Source organism: Eurosta solidaginis, chromosome 4 (assembly GCF_040869045.1).
Source record: "Eurosta solidaginis isolate ZX-2024a chromosome 4, ASM4086904v1, whole genome shotgun sequence".
NCBI lineage: Eukaryota > Metazoa > Arthropoda > Insecta > Diptera > Tephritidae > Eurosta > Eurosta solidaginis.
In genome coordinates, this window is record NC_090322.1 from 131,179,427 (window position 1) to 131,199,005 (window position 19,579).

The 19,579-nt window shown below is 36.3% G+C and overlaps 2 protein-coding genes and 1 long non-coding RNA gene across 4 annotated transcripts in view; 2 read left to right on the plus strand and 1 right to left on the minus strand.

Annotated features, from left to right (window-relative positions):
- The window catches only part of LOC137248677 (uncharacterized), a 278,289-nt gene that overhangs the window by 81,574 nt on the left and 177,136 nt on the right, over nt 1-19,579 (plus strand). The window lies entirely within an intron of this gene.
- Nucleotides 7,828-13,370, minus strand: LOC137250340 (uncharacterized). 2 transcript variants are annotated; one of them, XM_067782961.1, is made up of 5 exons: nt 12,943-13,370; nt 9,044-9,443; nt 8,733-8,945; nt 8,519-8,675; nt 7,828-8,456 (listed from the first exon to the last, which is right to left on the minus strand). In XM_067782961.1, the coding sequence occupies exons 1-5, from the start codon at nt 12,972-12,974 to the stop codon at nt 8,332-8,334; spliced, it is 927 nt and encodes a 308-aa protein (XP_067639062.1). In that variant the 5' UTR covers nt 12,975-13,370; the 3' UTR covers nt 7,828-8,331. The 2 variants fall into 2 exon arrangements, with proteins under 2 accessions (XP_067639062.1, XP_067639063.1); XM_067782962.1 differs by having other exon boundaries at nt 9,044-9,431; nt 12,943-13,369.
- LOC137250341 (uncharacterized) lies at nt 9,547-10,351 on the plus strand. Its single transcript, XR_010952916.1, has 4 exons — nt 9,547-9,672; nt 9,730-9,870; nt 9,928-10,051; nt 10,111-10,351. It is a non-coding gene; the product is annotated as an uncharacterized lncRNA (long non-coding RNA).

Below are 19,579 nucleotides of genomic sequence, written 5' to 3' on the forward strand. Positions count from 1 at the left end.
CTGACCTCATAGGATGTTCACACGCGTACTCACCGAGGACCGTGAACACCCTGGCAGTCCACGTTTAGGTCGGACTAGCCTTTCGGAGTTTGGACGAGTTCTCCAGATCAAAATGTCTACACCTTTTTTTAAATTTTTTTTTTTGCCTTCCTGTGGGAGCGATATCCACTAGAAATCATCTTTCGGAGTTTTGACGAGTTCTCCATAACAAATGTCTAATTGCCGCAAAGCCCTTTTAACTAGGAAACAGAAATTATTCCCAACTTGACTTAACTTTTTCTTTGATTGACCTATGTTGCCCGGCTAGCTTCGTAGTAGGACTTTGAGACTCTTATCTCAGGGGTGAGTTGGTTATGATGGTTGGTGGTGATTTTGTGCTCTTAAATTTTCCAATTAAGGGCTAAGCGTACTTTAAATTGAATTGTTTTTAAGCCGATAAGCATTGTACATATGAAAACAATCCTATACTACTTTTCGAACATAAAACTGAATTAATTTTCTGCAAGCAACATTTGGTATTATTAAAATAGCAATCGTGACGCGTCTGGAAGAAATGCAGCGACAGTCAGCTCCGCAGCTACAAAGGAAACGAGTTAAAGGCACCATGGAATCAAAAGACTTATCAAAGGCAGTGTAAATAATCCTCCACTAATAACCAACATTTGTTCATCGTACACCAAATCTTACCTGCATTTCAAAGTGGTCAATTTACCTACATTTGCCATTCCGACTGTTTTACTACTAGCCGCAATTTCACTTTTTCGTTATGGCAACATACAACGGCCACCTATTATTGTGACGTGGTCTGCGCTGACTGCATGGTACCCCAAAACCACCACAAACTCCATACGCAGTAGCATATGATAAAGCGCCAACCACCACCAACGGCGCCCACTATTATCACGAGCATCACCATCGGTAGTACCTTCCCCAACCCTTTTATTAGCGCCAACCACGAGTGCAACAACCACCAGACGTACCGCCATCACCAGTTGCAACGCACAACGGGGCCGCGAACATAGGTCCGAGGCCACTAATGTTAACACCTACAACAGGCGGTACCACCGACACCAATACTAGCCGCATCTTTATCAGCTGCGTCCATACCGGCGATAATAATACTAGCGCATCTTTATTAGCTGCGTCCATACCGGCGATAACAATACTACTACATCTTTATCAGCTACGACCATACGGGCTACAATAAACCAGCTACAATGACAACCACAGGGCATCGAACATAGGCCTGCGGCCAGGCTAATTGCGACAACGAATATCAGCGGGTAAAGCGGTGAGTTCGTTCCAATTCTGAACCAAATATACGTATTTGTAGCCTCAAGCTTGTCTTTTAAAATTTTTTTTTGACTCTGCCACATTATATAATGTCAATATACAAACATATTCAAATTTAAGGCTATCACCCTAGTATAGAATTAAAACGAATATGAATACGAATGCAATAAGCATAATGAGCGAAGAAAATGAAAAGTTAAGAAAGCAATTCTTGTTATACGTTCGAAATTGTTGCATACTGAAAAATTAACAAAACAAGTAAGGAAGGCTAAGTTCGGGTGTAACCGAACATTACATACTCAGTTGAGAGCTATGGAGACAAAATAAGGAAAATCACCATGTAGGAAAATGAACCTAGCGTAACCCTGGAATGTGGTTGTATGACATGTGTATCAAATGGAAGGTATTAAAGAGTATTTTAAGAGAGAGTAGGCCATAGTTCTATGGATGGACGCCATTTAGGGATATCGCCATAAAGGTGGACCAGGGCTGACTCTAGAATGTGTTTGTACGATATGGGTATCAAATGAAAGGTGATAATGAGTATTTTAAAAGGGAATGGGCTTTAGTTCTATAGGTGAACGCCTTTTCGAGAAATCCCCATAAAGGTGGACCAGGGGTGACTCTAGAATATGTTTGTACGATATGGGTATCAAATGAAAGCTGTTAATGAGTATTTTGAAAAGGAGTGATCCTTAGTTCCCTAGGTGGACGCCGTTTCGAGATATCGCCATAAAGGTGGACCAGGGGTGTCTCTAGTTGTACGATATGGGAATCAAATGAAAGGTGTTACTGAGCGTTTTAAGACGGAGTGGGCATTAGGTCTATAGGTGGACGCCTTTTCGAAATGTCGCCATTAGGGTGGGCCAGGGGTGACTCTAGAATGTGTTTGTACGATATGGGTATCAAACGAAAGGTGTTACTGAGCATTTTAAGAGGGAGTGGGCATTAGGTCCATAGGTGGACGCCTTTTCGAGATATCGCCATTAGGGTGGGCCAGGGGTGACTCTGGAATGTGTTTGTACGATATGGGTATCAAATGAAAGGTGGTAATGAGTATTTTAAAAGGGAGCAATCCTTAGTTCTATAGGTGGACGCCTTTTCGAGATATCGCCATAAAGGTGGACCAAGGGTGACTCTAGAATGTTTTTACGATATGGGTATCAAACGAAAGGTGTTACTTAGCATTTTAAGAGGGAGTGGGCACTAGGTCTATAGGTGGACGCCTTTTCGAGATATCGCCATTAGGGTGGGCCAGAGGTGACTCTAGAATGTTTGTACGATATGGGTATCAAGCGAAAGGTGTTACTGAGCATTTTAAGAGAAAGTGGGCATTAGGTCTATAGGTGGGCGCCTTTTCGAGATATCGCCATTAGGGTGGGCCAGGGTGACTCTAGAATGTGTTTGTACGATATGGGTATCAAATGAAAGGTGGTAATGAGTATTTTAAAAGGGAGTAATCCTCAGTTCTATAGGTGGACGCCTTTTCGAGATATCGCCATAAAGGTTGACCAAGGGTGACTCTAGAATGTTTGTACGATATGGGTATCAAACGAAAGGTGTTACTGAGCATTTTAAGAGGGAGTGGGCATTAGGTCTATAGGTGGACGCCTTTTCGATATATCGCCATTAGGGTGGGCCAGGGGTGACTCTAGAATGTTTGTACGATATGGGTATCAAACGAAAGGTGTTACTGAGCATTTTAAGAGGGAGTGGGCATTAGGTCTATAGGTGGACGCCTTTTCGAGATATCGCCATTAGGGTGGGCCAGGGGTGACTCTAGAATGTTTGTACGATATGGGTATCAAAGGAAAGGTGTTACTGAGCATTTTAAGAGGGAGTGGACATTAGGTCTATAGGTGGACGCCTTTTCGAGATATCGCCATTAGGGTGGGCCAGGGGTGACTCTAGAATGTTTTTACGATATGGGTATCAAACGAAAGGTGTTACTGAGCATTTTAAGAGGGAGTGGGCATTAGGTCTATAGGTGCACGCCTTTTCGAGATATCGCCATTAGGGTGGACCAGGGTTGACTCTAGAATGTGTTTGTACGATATGGATATCAAATTAAAGGTATTGATGAGGGTTTTAAAAGCGAGTGGCCCTTAGATGTATATGTGAAGGCGTTCTCGCGATATCGACCAAATGTGGATCAGGTGATCCAGAAAATCATCTGTCGGGTACTGCTAATTTATTTATATATTCAATAACACTAACAGTATTCCTGCCAAGATTCCAAGGGCTTTTGATTTCGCCTTGTAGAACTTTTTCATTTTCTTCTACTTAATATGGTAGGTGTCACACCCATTTTACAAAGTTTTTTCCAAAGTTATATTTTGCGTCAATAAACCAAACCAGTTACCATGCTTCATCCCTTTTTTCGTATTTGGTATAGAATTATGGCATTTTTTTAATTTTTCGTAATTTTCGATATCGATAAAGTGGGCGTGGTTATGGTCGGATTTCGGCCATTTTTTATACCAAGATAAAGTGAGTTCAGATAAGTACGTGGGCTAAGTTTAGTAAAGATATATCGGTTTTTGCTCAAGTTATTGTGTTAAGTGGACGCCTTTCACTCAGCTAGGGGATTTAGAATATGCAGACGATGTCTGTCTGCTAAGCCACAGAAGTACTGACCTTCAACACAATTTAGAAGCTGTCAACACACATGCAAAGGAGGCCGGACTAAGCATCAATACAGCGAAAACCAAAGTCATAAGATGCGGCTATAGTATTTCATCAAGGCCATTGACGCTTACGGTTGACGAAAATGAAATCGAAGGTGTAGAGTCCGTTGTTTATCTTGGTAGTATTGTCTCAAATAAGAGCGGTGCAGATGAGGACGTTCAGTCTCGCATAAACAAAGCAAGAATGGTTTTTGGGCAACTGGCAAACGTGTGGAGGTCCAGCCAAATATCTTTAAAAACGAAGCTTCGACTGTTTAATTCGAATGTTAAATCAGTACTGTTTTATGCTTGCGAGACGTGGAAAAGCTCAACTTCAATTCAGAAACGTCTACAAGTTTTTATTAATAAATGTCTGCGCCGAATCCTGAAAATTCGATGGCCGGAAAGAATTTCAAATGACGACTTATGGTCTAGAACAAATCAACCTAAGGCTACCACAGAAATAACCAAGCGTAAATGGTCGTGGATTGGTCACACTCTCAGAAGACCTCCAGTAAATATAGCCAGACAAGCATTGCGATGGAATCCACAAGGAAGCCGACGACCTGGTGCACCTGCGAAAACTTGGCGCAGAACTGTGGATAAAGAACTCGAAGACGCAGGATATACGTGGAATGACATCACAAGAACTGCACCTAACAGAATAAGATTTAAGTCGGTGGTCGAGGCCCTATGCTCCAATAGGAGTTGAGGAGGATGATGATGATGATGATGATTGTGTTAACGGCCGAGCGGAAGGACAGACGGAGGACTGTGTATAAAAACTGGGCGTGGCTCCCACCGATTTCGCCCACTTTCACAGAGAACAGTTAACGTCATAGAATCTATGCTCCTACCAAATTTCAAAAGGATTGGTAAATTTTTGTTCGACTTATGGCATTAAAAGTATTCTAGACACACTAAATGAAAATGGGCGGAGCCACGCCCATTTTGAAATTTTCTTTTATTTTTGTATTTTGTTGCATCATATCATTACTGGAGTTGAATTTTGACTTAATTTACTTATATACAGTAAAGATATTAAATTTTTTGTTAAAATTTGAATTTAAAAAAAATTTTTTTTAAAAAGTGGGCGTGTTCTTCATCCAATTTTGCTAATTTTTATTTAGCACATATAAAGTAATAGCAGTAACGTTCCTGCCAAATTTCATCATGATATCTTCAACGACTGCCAAATTACAGCTTGCAAAACTTTTAAATTACCTTCTTGTAAAAGTGGGCGGTGCCACGCCCATTGTCCAAAATCTTACTACCAAGTTTCATCGCTTTAACCGCCTTTGACAATGAATTATCGCATTTTTTCGGTTTTTCGAAATTTTCGATATCGAAAAAGTGGGCGTGGTTATAGTCCGATATCGTTCATTTTAAATACCGATCTGAGATGAGTGCTCAGAAACCTACATACCAAATTTCATCAAGATACCTCAAAATTTACTCAAGTTATCGTGTTAACGGACGGACGGACATGGCTCAATCAAATTTTTTCTGGATCCTGATTATTTTGATATATGGAAGTCTATATCTATCTCGATTCCTTTATATATGTACAACCAACCGTTATCCAATCAAACTTAATATACTCTGTGAGCTCTGCTCAACTGAGTATAAAAAAACAAAGCATATCTTAATGGTCATAGGTAGGCAATTTGTACTGCCTGTGAAACAAAAAAAAAGTGTTTCAGGTATTAAAATGGCTTTGCGTTACGGTAAAATTTTACTATTACTTTTTTAATTAATGCAATTGTTGCGGATATGATTTTGGAATGAGCAAAAAGTATTGATATTGTTTCGGTAAGGAATAAAGTTTTATTGGTAATTCAAGTTCAATTGCATTATCAGTTAAAACGCCTTAAATTTATATTAAGGGACGCAAATAACGAGTAATGCGGATTAGCTTACATTACCCAGCAAAAATGTGCCCGTAAATTGACTAGGAAAATGACTAACAGCTGTGTCGATGGAACACGTAAATCGCTAAGTAGCATTTGTACAGGGCAGCAGTAACATTTGTGACCAGTCCATTCCGTCGTACCTATTTATGTGATTGTCCATACTGCTCACACATATACGGTTTTAGGTTATCGAAAAGTAAACAAACTATAGTGCTGTACTGTTCTTACATTCACGTTCTGGCAATCATTTTTTGAGTTATATACCTGTAACTTTACGAGTATTTTTACGTTAATATGACCGTCTTTTGACTAGTGTTATGACCGTTTTTTTACTTCGATTATACTGCTATATAAATAAAATATTTCTTTAATTCAAATCTATTAACATTTCTTTTATTAAACATTTTTACAATATATTACATTATTTATAATAGTTGTAAATTATTAACTATAAGTCTTAAGGAATAGTTTTTCAGTCTTGTTGGTGACCCATAAATACAAATTTTATTGTATGCGATTGTATGCGATTGTATGCATACAAAGTTAAGGGAAACTTAAATATATTAATTAATGATATAGAAAACAAAAGAAAAGAACTAACAGAACTATTTGTTGCAGTAAACCATCAAATCGTGAGTAGGCAATTCACAATTTGGGTAAGTTGACTTGTAATTCGCCAATTTTAATGCTATAACTTTTTTATTTTAGTTCAGAAAGCTGCAATTGAGGTTCGAAAGTTACAATTGAAGTTCAAAAATTTCAATTCAAGTTCAGAAAATTAAATTGAAGCTCAGAATTTCAATTTGTAGTTCAGAAAATTAAAATTGAAGTTCAGAATTTCTGTTTGTAGTTCAGAAAATTATAATTGAACTTAAATTGTTATTTTCTGAACTTCAGTTGTAATTTGCTGAACTGCAGTTGAAATTCCTGAGCTTCAATTATAATTTACTGAAGTTCTATTGAAAATTGTGAACTTCAATTGTAATTATTTGAACTTCAATTGAAATTTCCGAGCTTTCAGAACTTCAATTGCAACTTTCAAATTTTTTTTACATAAAATGAACAATTTAACATTTTTTTGACAGTTAAATTGGTGAATTGCCTACCAGTAGTTTGAAACCACTTACATTCGTATTGGCGCTTCTCTATATCATTAATATAACAATATCTTTTTAATAATTCAATTAATACACAAATATAAATTTTTTCCCTTTACATTTTAGAACTGTGTACAAAAATATGTAATTTTACATATCACAACCTAAACCAAAAAGTATTTCAACTCATAATCAGAGAAGATTTGTGTTGAATGTTGATTTATACCACGAAAATAACAAAATTGGTAACAAAACCAGGCTAAACGATAACGTTAACTACCAAAAAAAAAGTTATTTCACGATGCTTTCATGGATCGATTTACACTTAAATACCGATCTGAAATTTTTTTAAGTTTTCATATTTTTTAGTTTAAAATGCGATATATGTATTCTGTGGCATAATTTTAGATTGAATGTACTTCATGCAATTTTCTTTCTTCGTGATTTTGCAATAATAAACGTAGGTACTCATAGTAATTTTTTGTTTTGAATTATGTGATTACAATATTTATAAGGACTATTTAGTTGATGGTATTGGTACTGTCAGTTAAATTCATCAGCAATTATTTATATTCAAAATATTTTTTTGTTATACATCTATTTTATAAATTTTGGTTAAAAATTATTGACAAATTCGTTGCAATTAGATTGCTTTAAAAATCTTTGCAAACTTTGTGCGATTGTTGAATATTCAGGCAGGTTCTGAAATTCGAGTATTATTTTAATTAGAGCATAAAAAGCTTAGTAACGTAGGAAAAAACTTAGAATTATTTCAGTTAAGTTCATCACAAATATTTATAGTCAAAATACTTTTTTCTTATACATTGCATTTAAATTGCTTTAAAAATCTTCGCAAACTTTGTGTGATTGTTGAATTTTATTTTAATTAGAGCATAAAAAGCTTAGTAACGTAGGAAAAAACTTAGAATTATTTCAGTTAAGTTCATCACAAATATTTATAGTGAAAATACTTTTTTCTTATACATCTAGTTTATAAATTTTTGGTTAAAAATTATTGACAAATTCGTTGCAATTAAATTGCTTTAAAATTCTTTGCAAACTTTGTGCGATTGTTGAATATTATTTTAATTAGAGCATAAAAAGCTTAGTAACGTAGGAAAAACTTAGAATTATTTCAGTTAAGTTCATCACAAATATTTATAGTGAAAATACTTTTTTGTTATACATTGCATTTAAATTGCTTTAAGAATCTTCGCAAACTTTGTGCGATTGTTGAATATTATTTTAATAAGAGCATAAAAAGCTTAGAATAGGAACTTAGGAAAAAAGAATTATTAGGTTCTTATATAATTTTTAATCAAGATTATTTCAGTGTGTCTTGTTCGTTTGTTGTAGGTAGGTTTATGCTGTTTCAGAGCTGGATTTATGGGTCAGATACCGCCTTTGTTTATGCCGATTGTGGCTCAGCGTTAAACACCGTCTCATGCTGTCTTCGAAGTCGATCCTGCCTTGCAGTTTGAAAACGTCTAAATTAATAGGAATGGACAATGTTAGCAATAACATTTTAAAACTATTTAAATTACACTACCAAAAAGTACGCTGTTCACGAGTTTCAGTTTAGATAAAGATCGTTTGCCCTGTACTCCGTTCCAGTTAAAATTGAAAAGAACGTTGTCAGAGAAAAGTTTTCTCATTACTCCAATAATGTCTAATGATGCACCTTTCAGCATAAAGATATATGATTTCTAAATGAAAACCACCAATTTAAGTTATGAAACACAATTAAAAATATTCAAAAATACCATTGATTCTTGATAATCATCTGAGTCCAACTTTTTCTCAATGTCATAAACTGAATCCTGCGATGTTAGTGGCATAACGATAGAGAGCTCGGTGTGAGTATCATTTTCCGTTTCTCCGCTGATACGGCATACTATTTTGTGCGTTTTCTTAATCAGAACTTTTGAGTCACGCATGACCTTATAGATAGCCATGACTTCTGCCAATTCTGGAAGCTGAAATGATAGCATAAATAATAATTAAAGAGAATCAAGGTATTGCGGCTACAATTGCTAGGGTTTCACAAATAACAGTTCAATATTTCACTACGCACCTTTTCTTCAATCTTAGTCAATCTAAATTCCAGGTCGATATGCTTCTGTAATATTGTTTGTAGTATTGCCATTATATTTTCGTTTGTTGTAGGGAATGTTCCTTCGTTGGTTAAGGAAGTAGCCGCATTATTCAAAACGGTACTCGTTGTATTTAAGGAAGAGTGAAAGGACGCGCTGTGTTGTGCTACATCGATGAAATCGGCGTTTGCTGAATCGGAATTGGAGGGAAGTAAATCAATCAATTTGTTGTGTGTTTGGTTGGTACTAGAGCTGGACGAATTATTGAAATTGTTGTTTATAGCTTTTGAGCTAGATGTGTGTCTGACCACCATAGTCAAGGACTTTTCACCTCCTTCTCCACGTTGAGATTCCATGAAATCTGAATATCTAGAGGGATTACTATATACTTTTAAACTATAAGTTTGCGCACTTCAAAATATATATGTATATATATTTGTGATCGGGAGAACTCCCTCTTTAATTTGATATCAAGTTCAACCCAGAAATCGGGGGGTGCTAAACTAAATCGCTGCCATCTTGGGGTATGATATTTAAATATTTTTGATCAAAATTTTCAAAAAATGCTGGCTGGGTAGGCTTTCTATGTCGGTAGGAACACAAATTGAAGGTACGTGTCATATAACAAGCAAACTGTCTTCCCATCTAAACGAACTATAATTAACAGCTGACAGTTGTCATCTTCAGTTTAACAAATCCAGACAAGTATTTCGATGATTTTCGAAAAAAATATAAAACAAAAAACCATGGATCCAGCTCTGCTAAGAGAACGCGAAGCCTTCAAAAAAAGGGCGATGGCCACTCCTACGTATGTATTCCATAAAATTTGTCAATGCTGTCTTACAAAGTGAAATTTTATATCTAGTGTGGAGAGGAAGCCCAAGATTGAAAGATTGAAAAGGTGGATGAGGAATTTCAAAAATTGTGGCGTTCAGCAACTGTGGATGCAATGGATGATGCTAAAATTGATGAATATCTTGAGAAACAAGGTAATAATCATGTGGCCAACAGAGTTTGTAATCAATAACAAATGTGGTTTTTAATACAGGTATACGTTCTATGCAAGATCATGGACCCAAGAAAACAGTTCCAAAACGTAAGAAGACTGCAAGCAAAAAACGATAATTCAAGAAACCCAGAGATAACGAGCATTTGGCTGACGTGTTGGAAACTTACGAGGATAATACTTTAACGCAAAAATGTGTAAATCCCACATAGTTTAATAAAAATTTATAATAGCTTTGCAATGATCAAAGGCTGATCAGTTAGTTTTACGTGCAACTAAATAATTTTTTAATTAGTTTCACATCTGAATATTTAAGAATGCTTCCGATCAAGATAGGGAATTTTATCCCGATTGCATTTCAAACCACTACTACTACTAACTACTGCAAAATTTATTAATCCATCACGAAGTTTTTTGACAGTACCGGTTATGAATCCACTAATCTCTGGTGCAGCACAACTTCATTTGTATTTAGCCACGTCAAACCCGTGTTAAAACACAGAGACCATACATATCATACAGATTACCTACAGATTACATTCAGATTACCATACATATTTTTCAATTATGTTGCCTCAATTTTTCTATAGGAAGTTTGTAGGACTCATTCCAACGAGCATATAGATGTGAAATTTTTTTTCATTTTTACTAAGAACTTATTAAGCGCCTCTACACTTCTTAGGAATTGCAATGCGTGAGTAATCACTTCTACTTAATGGCACGTCCCGTGAACAAGGTAAAACACGATCAACTGCAGCCAATTGCATGAGCTGTTCTTTGTAATAACAAAAGTAACCAAGTAAAATTCCCGGATAAACAAAACAATTCTCCCATCGAATAAAGGTCCAATGGCACCACTAGCTAGAAGATATTCTTCTCCATCTTTGGAAGCAGAGGATTGGCGCCCGCCATTACCGCTATCAAGGGATGACTGGCATATTTGATAAGAAGTGATTAAGCTTAAATTAAAATAGTCGTCATGGCGCACCAGTGTTCGACATGTAAAATTCATCTCTTGATCCCAATGACGTCTTTATATGGTCACTCAGTCCACTCAAGTCTATGGTCTAGACTTGATATTAGGGGGCATTATTAGTTTATAAATTAACTAGTAGGCAATTGACTTTACTTAGCTTCACATTAATAGGTACGTAAGTAATCTTCGATCGGAATATTTTTGTGCTGCTTCAGCGATCGTCCGCAAATGTACTTGTATGTGTCAGTGAGCACATAAGTATATCTAGGTATGTATGTTTATACCAGATAAGCTGATTAACGCTTGCGCTATAGCTTGCTTTACAGCAAAAAAAAGAAAACAATAAGCTAACCCTGATAATGCGAGAGGTTGGGGCAAATAGCCAACGATGAGCAGAGCAAAACAAATTGCAAATTCCGAGTACGTAACGTATTTAATTTGCTTAGCTTTTCAATTGCGATAGATAATTTGTGTGAATGTTTGACTTTTTTATTGGTAAGTTCTGTTGTATTTTGTTGTATTAAAAACTGGTACCAGGCCCGACCATCTCGGGAACGATTTGTTATGGCCACATGCGACCTTCTAGGCCATCCCACCGCCTAGATCCATGAGGAGTTCGGGGTCGCAGAGCCTCGGCTGTTAATGAAACAGGACTCGCCACAACTGCTAAAACTCGTCCAAAAATATTGCGAGGTGTCAAAGACGCGTTATGAACCCAGGACCACGAATCCGAAAGCGGAAATTAAATAATTAGTTTCTGTCAAAAGATATTTCCAAACCCGAAAAATGGCCCTGGGGAATTCCGAAACCGGGGGTGGGATCCAAAGTAAGAACACCTTTCCTGGGTGGGTCCAAAACCGGTTTGGAGACCAAAACTATATCTGCGCAAAACACTTTTACCCAGCTTTTCTTGTGGGTTCAACAAAAGCATCAAAATTACAACAACCACATGAAAATTTTCTAATTTGTGATCCTGGGCCCAAAGGACGTCTTTTGAGACCCCTCCCAATAATTTTGCACGAGTTTTAGCAGTGAGCTAAAGTAAAGAATTACCCTATGATTTAATCAAATTATATATTTGAAACAATGGAAACAACTGAAAATTTTACATGAATACCACTCTTATGATTTGCCCAAGTGAATCTGTAGATGGTGTTCTGGGGACATAAGAAGATAGCCCGTGGCGGTTCTGAGAGCAGTATTTTGGCAGGCCTGTAGCTTCTTCCAGTGAGTAGTTTTTAGGCTTGGCGACCATAGAGGGGACGCGTAGCATGCAATCGGCTGGCCAATTGCTTTGTATGTGGTAATGAGCGTTTCTTTTTCTTTTCCCAAAGTACTGCCAGCAAGGGATTAGAGGATTTTTTTACTGCTCTGGATTTTAGGTATAATTGCGGCTGCATGCTCACCAAAACGTAGATCCTGATCAAACGTCACACCCAAGATTTTGGGGTGTGCGACAGTCGGCAGCCACGACCAGCGCTAGTACTTCAACCACTTACTCATCCATAACGTCTGCACCAAAGAACAATAAGATTAACTCCAATATTGAATTTTACGCACTACTTTGGTTGTTGCTTTTTTCATTTATTATTGAAGTTACTTTCCATTCCATAGCTCTACTTTACCTGCGTTGTTGCCGATGATACACCAGTCAATCTGTCAATGCCAACCCAATTTACAACTTTCAAGTTTTATTTCTATTATTTTCCCTTTTTTCTTTTCTTTGTGTTAGCAAATTCATTTCAAATTTTCAACTCATTCTAATTCTTCTAACACCTTTTCATAAGCAGTTAATGCTGCAAATGCTAGTTTGTTGTCTATATTTTCATTTGATCACATAAATATTGTTTTTTGATTATAGATTTTTTTGCAAGAAAGAAATTCCTTGGCAAACTTACCTGCAAAGCATTAGAAGTCTCAGCAGAAGCATAAATTAATTTTGTCTCCACTTTCTGCGTAGCCGACAATTTCTTAAATTCTTCATCTGAACGACGAGCTACTTGTTTGAAATTATATGCTGCCTGCAAATTATCTGTACAATTTACTTGTTTGAAATTATATGCTGCTTGCAAATTATCTGTACAATTTATGCATACAATTTTTGGAAGATTATCAATTGATGTTGCGTGCAACTATGGTAAACGGAATGGCTGATTCGCAGAAAATTTTTGTGACGTATTTGAGGGTACATAGCATGTAAGAAAAGGCAAGCATATATGTATCGGGCATTTCAATTAGGCCATCTCATTCTGCCATACTAACAATTGTGGAACAATGTGGGATATTTTGTTGTTGGTCGCCATCTTTGGTCACTAGATTTTTGCTGGGTATCAACAAAAACAAAAAAAAAGTGTATACATTTTTTTTACTGAGTTGAACTAAACCCAAAACAATACCAGCACTGACTGATAAATGCAAAACAGTTTACGTTTCACCTGAACAAGTAAAACGATTTCATTAATTTTACTATAAGTTTAAAAAGTTCACATTTTACCTGAACCTGTAAAACGATTTCTTTAATTTTACCATAAATTCAAAAGCTCACGTTCTACCTGAACAGCTAAATGACTCCGGTAATTTTTCTATGAATTTAAAAGCTTACGTTTTACTTGAACATGTGAAAGAATTTTTTGAGGATTATGATTTACCCCAAATTTAGTCTTAGTTGCGTTTAATTATTATTATTATTATTATAACAAATTTCTTAGTACATAGTACATATTAGTGTCATTATACTATGTGTTATACCAAATTGATGTTTTGTTAAACTCAAATTAAGTCTAATACAACAACATATTAATTTTGTAAGGGGGCCCCAATTATCGGAAGTTGTATCCAAACTGTACAGCCCTAAGATAGGTTTGTGAATGAAAAAAGAAAACGGCATTTAACCAAATTTCTACCAAAAAAAAAAATTTATTATATATATAATATATTAGATTATAAAAACAAACCAATTATTATTACATTCAATGAACCGTGACAAAACGCAGCTCACAATAATTTTTCTAAAAACTTACAAAAAATAAATAGAGTTCCTCTCCAATTAGGCACGCATTTTTGATTGCTACTTTTTTTTTTAAATAAAAATATTTATAAGCATAAATATACATATAAAAAAAAAAAAAAAGCCTTGCAGTAAGATCAAAAGAAGTTTATAGAAAGAAATGCTATATTAGTAATAATGAAACTTGAATAAATTTGTTAACAATATGGGAATGCTGGCGTCGCCATTTATTTAGAAGGCACGTAGGGTTACCAGGTAAGGGGCCACCGAAATTTAGGTGCGTCGGTGGCCATGGTTTTTTTTGAGGATGGGACATAGCACCGGGCGTCGCAACACCACCCGCGGCGCCCCTATGTATATTCGGCCCGTTTATTTTCCTTTTTGTTTTCTTTTAATTTTCAGCGGTTATTTTGATTTCAGAGTAGTAACCGGCCATGTCCGGTTCGGCAAATTTTCTTGCGTCATTCTTTTTTTTTGAATTTGAATTTTTAAATGTTGGAACGGTTTGTCCTTGGCATCCGGTTCGACCGGATGTCGTTTTAATTTGAATTATAAGCGTTTTGAGTCGGTCTCTGCGCTTCTGTCAGTTTGTTTTGAATTTGACAGCTGCTCGTTTTGATAGGCATGATAGGAACTTTTTTCTGTAGATGGCGCAGGAACAGTAAGGTTGGCAAGGACCCGCCCCAGCCGACAATGACTAGCCACTGTGCACCACAACATCATGCCGGCCGCCTTCCTTACTGCTTCCACGGTAAATGCGTTACCATAACATAATGTAGTCGTGATCGACTACCTTTATCGTCTGTTATGGATACGCATTTTCAGTGGAAGCAGTAAGGAAGGCGGTCGGCATGATGTGGTGGTGCACAGTGGCTAGTCATTGTCGGCTGGGGCGGGTCCTTGCCAACCTTACTGTTCCTGCGCCATAAACAGAAAAAAAGTAATATCATGCCTTTAAAAAAAACTGACAAAAGCGCGGAACTAATTCAAAACGCTCAAATGGACTAAAACAACATCCGGCCGAACCGGATGTCACGGACAGACCGTTACAACATTCAAAAATTTAAATTAAAAAAAAAACCGCAAAAAAAAGTTTCCGAACCGGACATGGCCGGTTACTAACGCTGAAAATGAAAAAAAAACGCTGAAAATTAAAAGGAAACAAAAAAGGCCGAATATACATAGGGGCGCCGCGGGTGGTGTTGCGACGCCCGGTGCATTATCCCACCCTCAAAAACCATGGCCACCGTCGCACCTAAAATTCCGGTGGCCCGTTACCTGTATGCCTACATGCCTTCTAAGTCAATTCGAATGCCAGCATTCCCATTATAATTACAACTTTATTTATAATTCATCATAAAAAAACTGAAATATAATTAAGTATGTCTATGCGTTTTAATCTTCGCGAGCTTCCTGCTCATAAGGCAATACAATCTGATTATCTTTTTTTTTTATTTACTTTCGTGAAGTCTAAGTTATAATTTTGGTTGGCTTACATAACTATTTTATAAATTCATAAACGTATATAGGTTGGCACCTATCGGCATAATAAATTTATTATATTAATGTGTTTGGTATCTTTGTTTCTAAATACCCTCTTTAAATGCTATTCTGCTTTGCGTACATAAATACTGTTATCTGTCTAATAGCAAGTTTTGGTTAAGTTAACTTACTATTGATGTGTTTATGTACATAGAGCAGCCTATTTAACTTATTGGGTAGGTAGGGATTAGTAAGATTTTGAAGCTGCACATCCGTGCATTTCTTTACGTATGAATTGATTTCCTTATCTCTGCCAACAAGGTACCCAACAAAAAAATATCCAGTTCATGAACTACGGTACATGTATGTCTGTAGGTAGGTATGTTAGAAGTGAAGGAATCAAAATATATGCAGAAAAAGGAAATGGATATTCACTGGTAGGAGTGATTAACCATACCAAAAAAATATATACATATATATGTTTCTTTATTCGTCCAAATGGCATTGAATGGCCTAGGCATGTATATGTATTTTATCTTAAATGAGTCTTCCCACTCAGCATTTAGGTGATTCAATTTTGAATTTCCCTACATATCAATACAATTTGATTACTCTTTCTGACTAAATAATGAGTTATCATACAATTGAACAAAAGAAATAATCAAATATGAATAGTTTTGATGATGAAAAGCTAAAAGGCATTTTTCGATCACATTTTGGAATCATTTTTGAAGTCTTTTAATGACTAAATTTTAATATTTCATAAAAACCAACAAAAAGAATAATCAAATATGCTTACAGTTGATGATCAAAAACTGAATATAGTTTTTCAATCATATTTTGGAATCATATTTGAATCAAATGTGTTTACTTTAGGTGATCAAAAATTTATAATCATTTTTCATTCTGCTTTCTGAATCTTTTATGAATATATTTGTTGACTGAATAATGAATTTTATACTTATTGAAATTTTACTTTTCATTAAAAATTTTATTTTTTTCACATACACATATTTTTTCAATCATGAAGCTAAGAAAAAATATATAAAAATTTTATAATTTATGCAAAAGATATTCTTCAAGACAAAAATAATGTAATGCTGCTCGTGAACGAAGATTTCCCAACCATTTCTCCCCTTCAGCTTCCCAGAAAATACATAATGATTGGACAATACATAGGTTGTGAGCTATTTGAACCCCACGTAAGCGAAACTATCTTGACATACCTGGATACGGCTTCAACATCCCGTATCGCATCCGTATTTTAAGATGCAGACGATAATGCTGAAGTTGGATGTTGTAGTCGTAGGTGTATATCGGTCAAGTTTGTTTGCGAGTTAGCTGTGGTTCGAATAGCTCACTTTCGCATGCTTTCTTCCCCTGATGAAATAAGATTATTATGTAGTATCATATTTTGAATGAGATATGAAGAAAAAATGTGGCATTCAAAAATGATTCAAAAATCTCAACCAAAACGATTGAAATATATTCACGAATATGATCAGAAAATGACTTTGAAAAGCAGTCAAATATTACTCTAAAACTATTAAAGCTCAATTTTACAATGATATCAAATATGAATAAAAAGCGTTTCGAAATAGGAATCATAAATGATTATTCAAGAATAATCACATTTATGGTAAATTTTTCTCCCGACAATACGTTAATTTTCGAACAGAAAATGCTTATAAATTTGAACGTTTTTAATCATCTTGCGGTATGATATTTAAATATATTTTGATCAAAATTTTCAAAAAATGCTGGCTGGGTTACTGAATGCTTTGTTACTTCAATTGTAGGCAGTAAAAATTAATAAATACGTGTATAATATTTAGGTATGTGTTCGTGTTAATTGTAAAACACTTTATGATTGTCCAGAATCAAAAAAAATTGTCGGGAAAATATTGCAACATTGGCATAATTGGTGCTTGCAAAGGAGTGCACGTACGTACATACAAATAAACCATAATGGCATACGTTTAATAGCTAATCGCATTACTATACAATTTGGTTGGATTTATACATTGAAAATATATTACGCTTTAGCGAAGTTTGTCGCCTTGACATGACAGTCTATTTTCTGGCAGATAATTCCAATGGTCTCCTTTAAATTGGCTTATACTAGTACAAGGCATAGTGGTATATAGTTATGATAGGTACATCTGCGAGTAAAAAAAGTAGCAAATTGGCTTGCAAGTTGCAGCAATTAATCTTCTATTTCCATTTCCCTCAATTGTAAAACCGGGTTTACTGATTTAAACGACAATGACTGTCAACCAATTTCGAAACCGTTTTGGAGCGCGATGTAGTCTAATTTAAGACGAGTTCCAGGTTATATATATAATTCTTTTCCATACAACAATGAGAATTTTGCTTTGAAAATGGTAAAAATTGCGTATTATTGTTGCTGCAATTTTATTGCTCGCAGGTGTATGTACGACATCCTACATTATACAAGCCTTTACATATTAAAATCTAATCCATTGTTTAAAACAATTTAACTAACTTTTTAACTCGGTAAAATATGTCGAATACAAAATCAAAACATTTACAAGTGAATTATCAAAATTTTGTACATAGTTTTGGCTGCTTTAGCTATATGACCATTTCATATAGGGTGGTGCGTATGCTTTGGTTATTCCTCATCGACCTGGTGCCGGTGGCGAACCTTCTTTTGTTTTGTTAAAAAAACTTGTAGAGCTAATTATAAGTTCACTCGCGCGAAGACAAAATATAAAGGAACGGACTCACCCAGTATGTGGTTCAGGTTGCGGTGGCCGGCGTTGGTGGTTGTTTCACTCTGGTCCGAGGTGATCGAGCTAACCTGGTGGCAATGAAATTCCGTGTATACCTTTACTATCTGGATGACAGGGTGCTAATTCTGCCGTTCGTTGTATTACGCTTCAGCGTGCTGCTGGCCGTGGAGGCGGAATTGGTGTCGGACGTTTTTCCGGAGGTGGTATGGTACTTCATACACGTAGAGAAAGGGGTTTATCTTCGGATTGCAATGGTTCTCGTCACCATTTTGCGCAGTGCCGTCCGAGTCGGAATCACTATAACTTTCCTCGCTAGGAGTGACTGTGAAACGCCGACTTACTGCATCACTTGACGTTTTGTATAGTTTATTACCCCCTGATTGTTCCTCTAGCAGTTGGGCTAAGGCACCGGCCTGCAATTCCTCGTTGCAGTCTTTTGGTTCTTCCCCAATGCCGCTTGAATACTTGCACAGCCGGCTAGGGTGTTTGGCGATCAGCTAAATATACGTGGCGATGTGCAGTTTAGGCAGCAATAGTGCTGATAAGGCAGTTTTTCTTTTTCTTTTTCGGCCCGCCTCAAATTTTGCTGCCGCCAACATCACAATTCTCCGGAAACTCATGGCTTTTTTTCCTAGTGATGGCCGGTCTGTTTTTTTCTTGTCTTTTTCGATACTTTTTATCGCCACTTTCGCCCCATCCCCAGTCACTAGGTGTGTCTGCGCGAACACACTCCCAAGTGGACCGTCACCGTAGACCATAACAGCAGACCGTAACACGTCGGAATCTCAAACATAAACTAAACTTTATTTCGGAATTCAAAGTACAGAGAGCTTAAAAAGTAAGACTTAAAATGTGACTACCTTAAACGTTACGATATGTACAATAAGCAAGAGTAAGAAGAAAGTAGTATAGTAAAGTAAGAGTATGTAGTTTCTTAAAAGTATAACTAACGGAAGCTTAACTAAGAGAGAGTAGCAAAGAGAAAGAAGGATGTACAAGGTTACTATGTAACTATATTGATACAACACGTAATTAGATAATAGAAAATTCTCAAAATTAGATTTAAAAACTGGCGTGGTTCCAATTTAATACCCAATATCAATTCATATACATTTTGTTCTGGCATTATCGGTTTAGTCGAAGCCAACTACCGACGCTTCCCAAAGCCGTCGGTTCTATGTACCGGAGCGACGCGGGATTTTTCCCGACCAAGGACTGCCATTTCAGTGTAACCCCATTTAATTTGTTGCGTCCCTCCCACAAATTGCTATCCTCCCAGCAGCTCCTTGC